This window comes from Pomacea canaliculata, linkage group LG1 (genome assembly GCF_003073045.1).
Source record: "Pomacea canaliculata isolate SZHN2017 linkage group LG1, ASM307304v1, whole genome shotgun sequence".
Taxonomy (NCBI): Eukaryota; Metazoa; Mollusca; class Gastropoda; order Architaenioglossa; family Ampullariidae; genus Pomacea; species Pomacea canaliculata.
In genome coordinates, this window is record NC_037590.1 from 38,966,405 (window position 1) to 38,978,841 (window position 12,437).

At 46.3% G+C, this 12,437-nt stretch overlaps 1 protein-coding gene across 9 annotated transcripts in view; it reads right to left on the minus strand.

Annotated features, from left to right (window-relative positions):
* The window catches only part of LOC112576414 (trafficking kinesin-binding protein 1-like), a 53,877-nt gene that overhangs the window by 19,505 nt on the left and 21,935 nt on the right, over positions 1–12,437 (minus strand). For 3 of the 9 annotated variants that reach the window (XM_025258808.1, XM_025258800.1, XM_025258843.1), the window contains one exon: positions 281–295. The exons of 3 other annotated variants lie outside the window; for them this stretch is intronic. In XM_025258808.1, the coding sequence (XP_025114593.1) occupies positions 281–295 (15 nt within the window). Of the gene's footprint in view, positions 1–280; positions 296–6,339; positions 6,954–12,107; positions 12,256–12,437 lie in introns of those variants that run through there. 3 more of the 9 variants (XM_025258824.1, XM_025258867.1, XM_025258834.1) reach the window with 3 other exon arrangements.

The window sequence follows — 12,437 nt, forward strand, 5'->3', positions numbered from 1 at the left end:
TACAAACAAAAAAATCACAAATAACATAAGACGCACGTGCAGTGTGGACACTAGGGCGCCTCACTCTAAACTGTCGAAAAGGAGGCCCAACAATAAACAATAATCTGCCAAAAAAAGTGCACAGCACTACTTTATTCCGCAGAGGGTGTGTAGTAACACTTAATGTAATCTACCCAAAAGCCTACAGGAAGTAAACGGGAAGGAAATCTCCGTCCAAAAGTTTGACAACAAGCACTCACGTGGTACATACACATACACAAATGCCACACAGTCTACTTACCCTCCTCAGTCCGAGCTAAGGTTAGAACAGAAAGACCTTAAATAAAGTTGTATCCAATATACACAGAGCTAAACAGTATACACAGTTCAAACTGCCAATCAGACCAGCTAGGCAAGTCATGTAATCACCTGTCCTTCACTGCCCTGCTATGCTTCCCCACTCCCACCCTTTGTCACTTCCACAGGACTGGGCAGGGCGGACTTCCACAGGACTGGGCAGGGCGGACTTCCACAGGACTGGGCAGGGTGGACTTCCACAGGACTGGGCAGGGTGGACTTCCACCAATACCGGTGTGTATACATGTACACATGTCACTAGGAACCACCTCAGATAACATTTCGCTGTCGTCCCGGGGTGCAGGACGCTGGAATGTTTCTAGTGCGAACAGAGTCGAGCTGGAATCTAGATAACGCTACTTTCAACACCTGGGACACCCACCCAAGCCACGACAAACTTATACCCGGATTCACAGGCTCAGCAAGGGTTGTTGTGGAATGAAAGAGAATTCCGAACATTTTTTTTTTTAAATTGCACACTAACATCTCAAATATCCAAGTCGGAGGCATACACAAAGTGCAATATTTATTTAAAGACTTAAGAATAAATGCCAAGTACAAAAAAAGGGCGTGCATAAGTTGTTTCTGTGTGTCTGTGTGTGTGTGCGCGCGCGTACGAGAGAGATCCTTCCCTTAATTTTCGGTCTTACCCTAACAGCGTTTTCACTTACTCTCTTTGTTTGTCAGTGAATGAAAAAAAATGACAGGATGTTAAAGAGAGAAAAAGAAAAAGGAGAGTAAAAAGCAGACATGTCCACAGATCTTGCCGCAGCACCTTTGCATTATACATGAACCACAATAATTGTATTATATCAGCAAAACACACACCCACTCAAGAAAGGCCCATAATGCGACCCCTTCCCCCCACCCACCCCACCCACCCCAAAAAAAAAAAAGGAAAAAAGAAAAAGAACGTGGCCATCGCCTGAGAGAGAGAGAGGGAGAGACTAGTGCTCAGGCTGTGGAGGGCTGTTGACAGAAGGGACAAGAGCAGGCGACGGCAACTCCACGGAGCATTATGCAAAACTTCGGCACTCGGTCAACAGGGAGCGCCCGCCACTTGACAACATTTTGATTTTTTAATTCTTAAGAAATGTTTGGGCTCGAGGTCGTGGCACTATGACATTGGTTCTCCATGACAAGATCCGCCACCCATGCAGCTGTAGAGGAATGGTTCTGGACCTGATGGTCGGCCTTCTGTGAACTCGCGTCAAGTATACTTATTAATTGAACCAAATGGTGGTGATCGAGGAGTAAGTGTGCGTGCTTAGCTTATACCATTCTTTGACCATGAGGGTCTTGTGCCAACTACACCATTTCATCTTCACTGATATTGATAAAGTGCGACATAAATACAAGAGATGCTTCGAGTGTGAGGAAATCACCGACAGAGAGAACATCTGTCGGCTGCTATCATCATCAACATTTTTCTCCTCGAGTGAAGGGGACCGGACAGGAGGCGGTGGAGCGATTTGAGGGAGTGAAGTCGTTTTCACTTATTTCAACCGCAGATATAGTCACGCACGGACACCATATTATTAATAACCATAACCATAAGCCTATTTTAATAATTGTATTTATAGTGCCCAGCATTTGTACCAACGGACAGTGTTTAAGATGAACAGTCAGTTGAGTGGAATGATTCTTTGACGACGCCAAGAAAACAAGAGATTCTACAGTTCTCTCCTTACAAGTGACAAACAGAATATATTTAGTCGAGTTACAGAATAAACGACCTGAGACAATCGCTCATAAATGATAGTATGTGGATGAACTGGCACAGGGGTTAAGAGGGCAATTCTGGTCCATGTCATTGTTTACCAAATACTTCAACATACAAAGCACACATAAACAAGTCAGCTCTATCTCAATCCAATGACTGTGTTCTTCAAACACCAGCATGTCCGAGTGAACGATCTCACGGCAGGAAGGAGAAAGACCTGCTGTCTCATGCCATTTTCAACCTTTGACCTCTTCTCTGATGTTTAAAGCTCTGCCCACCCCCTAAAAAAACAACTGTTACGTCAAGGTATTATATAATGCCCAGATATGTGAACACCCACTTTTAAAACTGATGGGGAGCGCTATCAGTGACCCACTGACCTGTCACCTGTAAGTTGGTTGATGGCGTAGTCTCTGGTAACCACCCCACCCTTCCACCCCTCCACTGCCTTTAATCTATCGAACGCTACCACCCTCCCTCACTCCCACCCAGACTTTATCTGACCTTCAACAGTTTGGTTCTCCCCTCCCCTCCCTGCTCTTGCACAAGTGGATGGAAACGTGGAGGATTTGTAGCTGCTACCTGCCTGACCTGTGACCTCACGTGCTCGATGGCGTGAAGCCTGGCGAGGTGCTCGACATGCACCTTTGACGCACGAGGCAGGAGGGAGACTGTAGAGGTTAGCATGGGGAGAGTGCAGGTCACCCGCCACTTCCACCCCTACCACACCTACCACCCGAGTGTAAATTTACGATGTTGCTGTGACGCCTCAAGACAATTTGTGACACGCCCTTGTGTCTACGAGTACACAAACTATAAAATAATAATAATAAAAACTTACAAACAGCCTGAGAACAGAACAAGTGACGGCTTTCAGTAACATTGTATATTGAATCCACTGTAAATGTCAGCTGCCTTGTTCGGGATCAGGTTATCCACGCGTTACACAACAGTTTTGGTTTTGTTGTTTTTTTTTTCACTCACAGACCTACTTGATACAACTTGGTGAGAGTGCTAGAATCACAAGTTTCACTACCTGCACAAACAACCTCAACATAAAGAAGCTCTAAATTGTTTTTTCCCATATGGATTCCCAAAAGCCAACATTTAGAATCAATCAAAACTGCTGCAAACCAAGAGTAATATAGGGGTAGAGACTACACCGTGTATTCAATGTACATACTGGTGAACAATCGTGTCAAACACTAGTCAGTATTGTTGGCACCATGGGAACAAAGTTCTAATCAACTGCAGTGGGAGACATGCCAGACATGGCAGCTAAACACAGGCGATTACACTACTTTGTATTTCAACACCTGCTCCAACTCAGCGAAGCGATCAGGAGGGTGAAATCCAAGAGATTTTCTGTAAAGAACCTATATTTATTTAAGAATTTAACGATTAACGACAGGATCACAAAATAAGAATAAGACTGATATCCTTTTTAGAATGTTTTTGAAAGTCTGTTTTTTTGTTTTATCTGTTTTTTCGAGGATTTTTTTTTTTTTTTTTTTTTTTGAGGAAAAAGAACTGAAATTGATGATAATCGAATTATTTTTAAAGCAAGTACTTAGCTCTCTATTCTTTTTTGTGTGTCGTGCCACCTTCTCTTTACATTCTAGTTCCTCTCGCGCCACTCCTAAACCATTTCTCTCCCCGCCACTACCCACAAATGTAAATAAAACAACAAAGAAAGAAAATAAGGAGGCTCTATATTTGGAGACTACGACACACTGCACACCACACTCCCCCGTACCCCCAGTGTGAAGACTACCCTCCCCTCTGTCTCCCTCACTCGCTATTTGTGTCCATGACGTGGCGGTGAGAGAAACTGTGAGCAGAAGCACGTGGGTGGACCACACACAACAACAACAACAATCTTGAGGAACTTCGGCCACAAGAACATCGACACCCACATGAAATAAGAAATAAAGCCATTAATTCGCTTGCAATTCATTTAAGGCAAGCGCTCAAGTGTTTACAAATTTGCGTGGTGGAATTAGAGACATGAGGGAATCTACAAACAACTTCTCCATTAAACAAGTGAACAGCAGACTCGTTCTTCTCTAAACAACTCATAGCCACCATCGGCAGTCATTGTAAACTCACGGACAATAAGAACTAACAACAAATCACCATTTACATTTCCCGCCAACACCCACAGCCAGAAAGTTCACAAAAACTGGTTTTGTAGGTTACCTCGATATCATCTAATAATCTTGTAAATACTTCACTCCTACTCTCTCTCCCTCCCCTCACAACAAGCCCAGGTCTCTACCCCACCTTCCTCACCACCAACCCTGAGTGCCCACCCTCTGTACCATCTGTCTGTTCACGAGCTTGGGTAACCCTGCAGCACATCTGAGTGCAAAGTTCATCGTGCAAGGAGAATGACAAATATAAACAAAGCTTCCTCCAAACATTTGCTGACATGAAACATCCAGACACCCGCTCGTCCTTCATGCATGCTACTTTCCGCTTGGTTGAATCCTGTTAATGTACCCCACCCCTCATCTACCCCTAGCAACATCTCTTTTGCTGGTAGCACAAGTTCTTTCGCAGGTCTTGAAGAAAAGGCTGTTTGCTGACATTATGCTGTCCTTGCTGGGCAATGATCACCCACACAATGTGTGATTAGAAGTTGTGTATATATCTCACATATCATGGTGAGTAGACATTTATTATGGATCGCTTACTTCACACAAGCCTCATGAGAAACATTCTTAGAATCTTCTAGGTCAAGAATATCATTTACGGAACAAAGTGCATAGCTGTGTGACAGAGGAGCCATATATTAACCTCAAACTTTTTTTTTTAAATGAGGGAGAGAGTTACTATCCCCATGACCCTCCACATTTCAATATTTTTAAAAATATCAGAAGCGGGGCAGATAAAGAAGTCCTCCTGAGAACACTTGCACTGAACTTGAACAGATACCACCGATGGTTTGGTCAATGCTGACTCCGGTCTTAAGAGAAGCAAAGTCCATGGTGATACTGTGATGATGGTATGACGACAATCTAGAAAGGTCTGCTAGAGTTTGTATTTCCTTCTCTATATTTTTCTCACACACATACAGAAAGAGAGGACCAAAGAAAACGAGAAAAGGCAACAACAAAACAACCACCTGTCAAGTCACTCCTTATTTACTCTCAATCCCCGAACTACCAGGAGGTTTATGGCTTGTCGTCATCCACCACACCTCTGTCATCAACACATCATCACAGATGACAAGTGGAAAGTACTAAAGGGCCCCTCACTTCCGGGCGCCTGCAGCTTTCGTGCGTCACACCTCGGAGGGTCCCTAGTGCCAACATTTGACTACATTATATTATTGCTATTATCAGGGCTGTCGATCCTTCAATGAAGGCTTCAGTCCACACAACATCGTCTACCAGGCTCGTGCAGCCAGCGTGTTGTATGTTCCATACACTGCGATTATGTTTTGATCACAGATATGTTTTTACCGCGTGACTGGTAAGTTCTGAGTTTTTCTGTCCATCATCTTCGCTGAAGAGTTTTGGCAACCACTGCTGCATTCCTCCACAACAACAACAACAACAACAACAACAACAACAACAACACAATGTGTGTGTGAAAACACCACTAAATTGCTTGCGAGGTGGCTGGGAGGACAATGACAACGAGGAAATAATGTCTTCAATACTTGTAAATCTGACATGTCTGACATGCTCAACATCGTAACCCAACCCTTCTCCGTTACAAACCCAACTACACATAAATACTTACGCTTCAGATATTTATAAAAAAAAAAAAAAAGAATCCGAGGAAAACGGGTGAGTACAAATACTGATAAGACCCCGCAGGTTCTATTTCTTGATATTTATTGCCGTGTGCCCATAAAGTTGTCAGGTCCTCCATGTCCTCACTAGGTAACCACTCGGCTTTTTTGCTTAGTCTTTTCTTTTCTTTTCTTTTTTTTAATGTCAGCTTCGGTAATAAGAGGTCAGAGAAACGATAAAACCAAGAATTCGTTTAAGATGATGACCACAACAGTAATGATAATGATGATGAAGAGCAGAAGCAGAAGATGGAGCAGGAAAGACAGAAACAGAACTGAAGCAGTTACGCTGGTTACTCCGACATCCCACCTCCTTCTCATCTGCAACACCTCAGCGACTTAATATAAAAATGACGATGCTGATGATAATGGCGATGACATTGAACCACTACAACAACCACCTAGCAAGTACAAAAACACTCAGTAACACTAGCATCCCGCACGACAGGGAATCCTCTCGCTAAGAGCGCTCTGTTACCTGATATTTCTTCCAGCAGACAGCGCTCGTCATCTTCAGAAGAAGAATTCATGGTTCCCGCCGACGATCAGCGAGGTTCACGTCTCGCAGGGTGGCCTGGCCGTTAGTATCCATCGCTCTCCTCCTCCACCCCAGGGTAAAGTCTCAGTGTCTGGCAGACGGACTGCGTCTCCTCTAGCCGCCGGACTACCGAGCTTTCAAAGGTTCTGAACGCTCACCAACTCGAGGCCCCGCGCTGGTGTCAACAGTCAGTCGGGCCAAGTCGGTCGCGTCGACAGAGTTACGTCGGCACCCTCGCCTTTCCTCCACAACACCGCCATGCACCGCTACAACACCGCCACGCACCGCACCACCACCACCTACACAGCGGCGACGATGTAAGTGTGTACGTGTGTGTAGCGATGACTGCACGTGCGGTGTGCGCGCTGGCTGTGGTGTTCACAGATCGATGCCGTTCACACAGAAGTCGCGCACGGAGCTAAGCTGTCGACGCTGTCACGCACGCGGATCCGTTTTTGGCACTTGTGGTCGCCGTCGTAGCTTCTCCTCGTTTCTTGGAGGGTCGGAGGTTAGCGAGGTCGCTAACAGCTGATCACCTTACACTTTATGGCAACTGAAAGCATTGTGTGCAACAACCTCGCAGTCAGAACAATGCACGGCACAGCGACGCCGAGGGTAAGACGGACAGACAAACAAACAGAAAACTCAGATTTAAAAATAATCTATTTGCATGTATCCTTCCTCCTAATATCCTCTTTAAGCTTTTTGGGCGGTGGGGAAGGAAACAGAGGATATCGCTCACGTTTTATCCCGTTTATCACCGAGTTAGCACAGAGGTAGGAAAGGCTTAAAAGGATGGACGCCGATAGCAGTTCCAAGACACGGACGGCAACCACAACATCACAACACATGACCCTTCCTACTACTTGACCCCGTATTTAACAAGCCCACGAGTGCAGAGAGCGAGCAAACAGACAACACACGCAAATCAACGATACGTTGCTCGGCTGCTGTGGGTATCTATGTATCTACCTGCCGTAGTCAGAAGTCCTCACTCGCTCATCTGTTGAAACCTAAAAGATGACAGCAAGAAGCAAGTGCGACTAGAAACATCATCCCCACCTTCAGACAGGACTTAGAGGAGGGGAGCGAGTACCTGTTTACACAGCAGGTGTTAGCTCATCACCATCCACATGCCGGCACAGCAGGCAACTGTCAACACAGACGCCACCCCAGCTACCAACATCCGGACACACGAACAGACGCCGTGTAGTTACAATTATTTCTTGCAATACTCCACGAGTCTGAATTTTGAGTTGCGCGCCTTCCCTGCCTTGCGACCACCCAGGCGGAGCAGTGGCTCCAGTGTCAACACCAACAGGCTCCTACCCAGGGTGACGACTTGGTGACATGCTCCTTGGTGGTGTCATCATCTGAGTTGGTGATGAGATGACCTGGACATCCTCACATGCGCAGGCCGGCAAAGAGACATGTCTACAATTCGTAAACGACTTTGAGGGTTTCAATCTGAAAGAGGATGATGAAAAAAGAGATGTCACCAATGATATTAGTGACAGACTTCAGCTGGACCTGGAGGAAGAAGACTTTGACGAGCTGATTGTGTCACTCTGAGGAGCCAACAAACGAAGATTTGATGGAACTGGATGATGTGTAGCGCAAGGAAGAGCGAGAAGAAGAGGAACCTGTTCCACCCAAGATACGACAATGATGGCTGAGGCGCATGGAGAGGGTCTCGGTGTTTGAGCAACAGGACCACAACATCGACAACATAAGCTGTAGCTCGCCAAAACAATTTACACGCACGTTTCGCAGGATATCCCAAAGGAGAGATTCTTGGCAAAACAAAACAAACAAACAACTTATGCTGTGGAACATGTCACATATTGCCATGGACAACACGGAAGGCAGATAAGATTCTGTTCAGACCAGCTGAGACTGTCGTTAATCAACGTGCAAATGTAATACAGAAAATGTGTGTGGATAGTGCGAGAAACTAAACCTCTCTGGCGATGTCTGACATCAGATTATTTTTCACCTTCCATCTTTTTCCAGACCAGCCAGCGAGAGTGTAGAGATACGAACACTGCGCTTTGCCCTCAAGGATGCTGTTGGTGAGTAGGTTTCCAGTTTGGTGTACATCACACACTCACTGCCTGTATCTTCAAGTTTGGTGTACATCACACACTGCATGTTTTCCTGTATGGTGTACATCACACACTCACTGCCTGTGTTACTCTACAGGACACCTGTCTCCATCTCTAACACCTTATTTCTCTACCCAGAGGCGTTACCGCACACTGACATTTTCAAAGTCGATTCGACAAAGTCACCCAATGATGCATTAACACAAATTAGCTTCTGTACTAATAATAAAATCACTAATTTGAGCGACTTCAGAATTCAGGGTATGAGTTGTGGGTCGGGGAGGTTGGAGATACGGAGTGTGGGACACACCCTTAACAATTAGCTCGCACCCGACTGTGATATCTTGCTACCCTAACTTGCGACTGCCTCAAAGAAAACGGAAGGAAACTGATAGGAAGCAAGAATAAGTTGTGATCGTGACTGGGTACAACAATTCAGACAAACACTGAAGGAAACCTCTCAGTGACAGGAATAATGGAGTTACTCCGAACAGAAAACTTCTGAAATACTCCACACACATTCGTTATTCCACTTTCCCAGAAAGGAAAGCAAAGGCTCTCCAAGATCTTCAGCTCGAAATGTCAGCCAATAAAGTTATCTTCATACTTGAAAAACTCAAATGCCAAAGCGGAGCCTACGATGAATGATGTACGAGAAGCAGAATAAGAAAAGTCATCGGTGGGATCCGCTTATAGAGCCAGAGACAAAGTAGGTTTTTGTTTGTTTGTTTTTGACTTTTGTGCTTGCCGCAAACGTGCAGCTCACAAGGCTCCAGACCATCAAGCAGCACAAGAGCCTACACAGCCCTCTCCTCTCTCACCAGTAAACAGTCGGTAAACAAAGAGGTTAGAGTGTCTCCTGAACTCAATGCAGTTCAGTGGGAAAACCTGATTTTTCTCGGCCGCTAAGCCAGAAACTCTTAGCACTGCAAACAGTTGACAGATAAAATATGCCGCGCCGAATATCTTCACGTGACCCCAGCTCCACAGGTCAGTGTGGTTGTTGGTGTGTTTGTTGGTGTGTGTGTTGGGCAGTGTGCATGTGATCGAGCACAACATTGTCCTATCGACTGACTGGGTGCAAATAAGCGACGTGTTTACCCATCGATCTCCTTGGTGTACACACTGACAGTAAGTAAATATTACATGAACTGTCAATTGACCACCTGGAACCTGGCACAGCAGCCTACAGCATGACGACCTCCACAATTAGTACATGCAGGATCCTATCAATCCTGCACACCAGAAGAGTGCGAGAGAAACAAGAAATTTAAGAACCCAAACAACAATACTTCTCCGAGTTTCCCATCGCCAACAAACGTGTGTGAATCACGCAAGAGGTTTCCTAGTCAAGTCAAGATCATCTGCTTGAGGGGCGGTGTGCGTGTGTAAACAATCTGACGTGGGCCGACTGAAAACCTAAGGCTTGGGGTCAGAGGTCATTACTTGTTATTACATGTCAGTGACATACTTTTAAGGTCACGATGACTATATAATTATCTATATCTACACACACAAACACTGCTCTTAGTTTTTCCCCTGCTACTGATCGATAGATAACACCTCCAATAGTTTTATTGGGGGAGGGGGAGAAAAGGAGAGGGAGGAGTGGCTAAAACCCATAAGAATTTTAAAGGAAGCGGTGTTATTGAAAACCCCTTGTATATCATGAATGGGGGAACTCCCCCACCAGCTATTAAAATACATGTAACACTAATCTTAATGAATGAAAATGTCCGAATTAAAAACTATCAACGTTTGCACTACAAATCAAACAAGACAAGCAGCAACGAGCTCTTGTATCAGGACCACACTGCTTTTAAATCGTTTTTAACTGTCAGCTAGATTGGAACTGTGACCGTGTGAGCTGACCGTGACTTCCACTGCTATCTGCAATGATCCCCACTGTTGTCTACAACATGACGGTGATGAAGGGGCAATATTCTCCTTCTTACCTTCTGTGGGCGAGTGGGTGTGCAAAGCTCCCCCAGTGCCACTAACCCACCTGCCCAGGTAACTAACAACTTTACCTCCTTTTATTTGTCCCCAGGTGGTATGTACATACAGCAATGTCCTTTATGGACATAACACAGTCGAACATGTTAAGAATTCTTAAGAAAAATATTTAGTGATCTCGGCTTTTACTCAGCATTACAATTATATTGAGACGGAAGGTCTACTAAAATTCGAGTATTACTATCATGGTGAGGAAGAATAACAAAATATTAAAAAGTCCCTTCCCCCTTTCCCGAGCGCTCTCTCTCTCTCTCAGGAACGAAACAAGAAGATGACATAAGAATAAGAAGCACTCCCAGGAAAAACACTCCAATAATCACAATAGCGCAGCTACTGAGTTTTTCTGGTCTCATCTGCTCCCAACCTACTCCACCCTATGCACGGCTAGGATCCCCGGATACGGGTATCTGCCCACTCTCCCCACCCCACTCCCCGACTCGGATGTCATCACGCACCATGGCAACGCCTATGCATGCTGCTAGCCGGGTGGGCAGACCGCTGCTCGACACCCGCAGCCAGGTGCGAGCGCCGGCCACAGGTGAGTGGGAAGAGCAAGTCATCTGCCATCAGCAGTGGCCAGGAGGTCGTACAGACCGTCGTCAGACCAGCGCCCAACCGCAACAAAACTGCAAGATAAGCGAGACCCACACTCGCACGCCGTGACCTAAGGTGATCCCCTACCTGCCGACACCCTCCTCGTTACAAGACACAAAAACAAACAGGAACAAACCAGTTTCCCAAGGTCAAACAAACAAAGCAACAACAAATCCCGCAACCCGAGCGTGTCGGCAGGCGACCCTTGACCTCGACCGTCGCGCGCCGCTGTTGGCCTCTTTCCGCTTTAAAGAAATGTTTTCAGCGATTCAACAATTTGTCTCCTGCGAATGGGCCCGCGGCAATTTAGACGACGGGTGGTAGCTGTACCCTGGGTGCCTACCTTCGTTCCTGCACGTAGACAGGTGGCGAGGATAGGCGCCCAAGTGCATTTCCGGGTAGGCTGACCTACTCTAACAGCGCGGGTATAGCTGCTTGATGTCCCCCCCAATGTTTTGACTGACCTCTCAGACGTGGGCACAGTCCGCCTCCGTGACCCCTTGACCACTGCGACCAGCTACAGAGCTTGGTGAACACAAAGAAAAAGTCTCTAAAACGTGAGCGATATCTCTGTGACAGGTGCGACTCCACGTCCGTGCGGAGGGACGTAGGAGGGATCAAAGGTAAATAATAATTAAAGAAAAGTGCTAGACAAACTTACAAAACTATACGATGATAACTCCCAAGAGCTTTGGCGACTTTGTAATCACACGTACCCCTCTCTCCAAAAGCTCATTCATCAGACAGAAATAAAAATTCTATCATCACACTGGCCAGCTAGTCACAACCTGCATATTTCTGCACACCGACACATCCACACTCAGCTTTCTCCTGCTTCCCTACCCCCGGTACCCACCCGGGAACGAATCCTAAACCTCCGTGTTCCCTTTCATCTCCCCACCCGCTCTCAGGCCATTAACGACGGCGAAAACCCACAACAACAACATCCACCACCACCAAGCACTCTCGCCGCGATTCCACAAGCCTGCCAACCTTCCATAGCTGTCGTCACAATCGCTGTTGTCGAAATCGCTGTCGTCGAGCACTTGACACGCGCAACGACGCGGTGAGGTCACATCCGGAAGGCGTGGCCAGGTTTCTGCCGTCGTGACGTCAACGCGATTTTAAAAACAACTACCACCACCACCATCACCACCACCACCACACGCGGCGGCTTTGCAAGTCCTGCTGCAACCTTTCCAGCTTCTTCCACAAGGACATAAGCCAGGTCACGAAAGCTTTGCACCTGAAGCCGAGAGAATTCACCTCGTCCACGAAGTTTGCCCTGCGGACCACAGCGATGAGCTGCGAAGAGATGTTGAC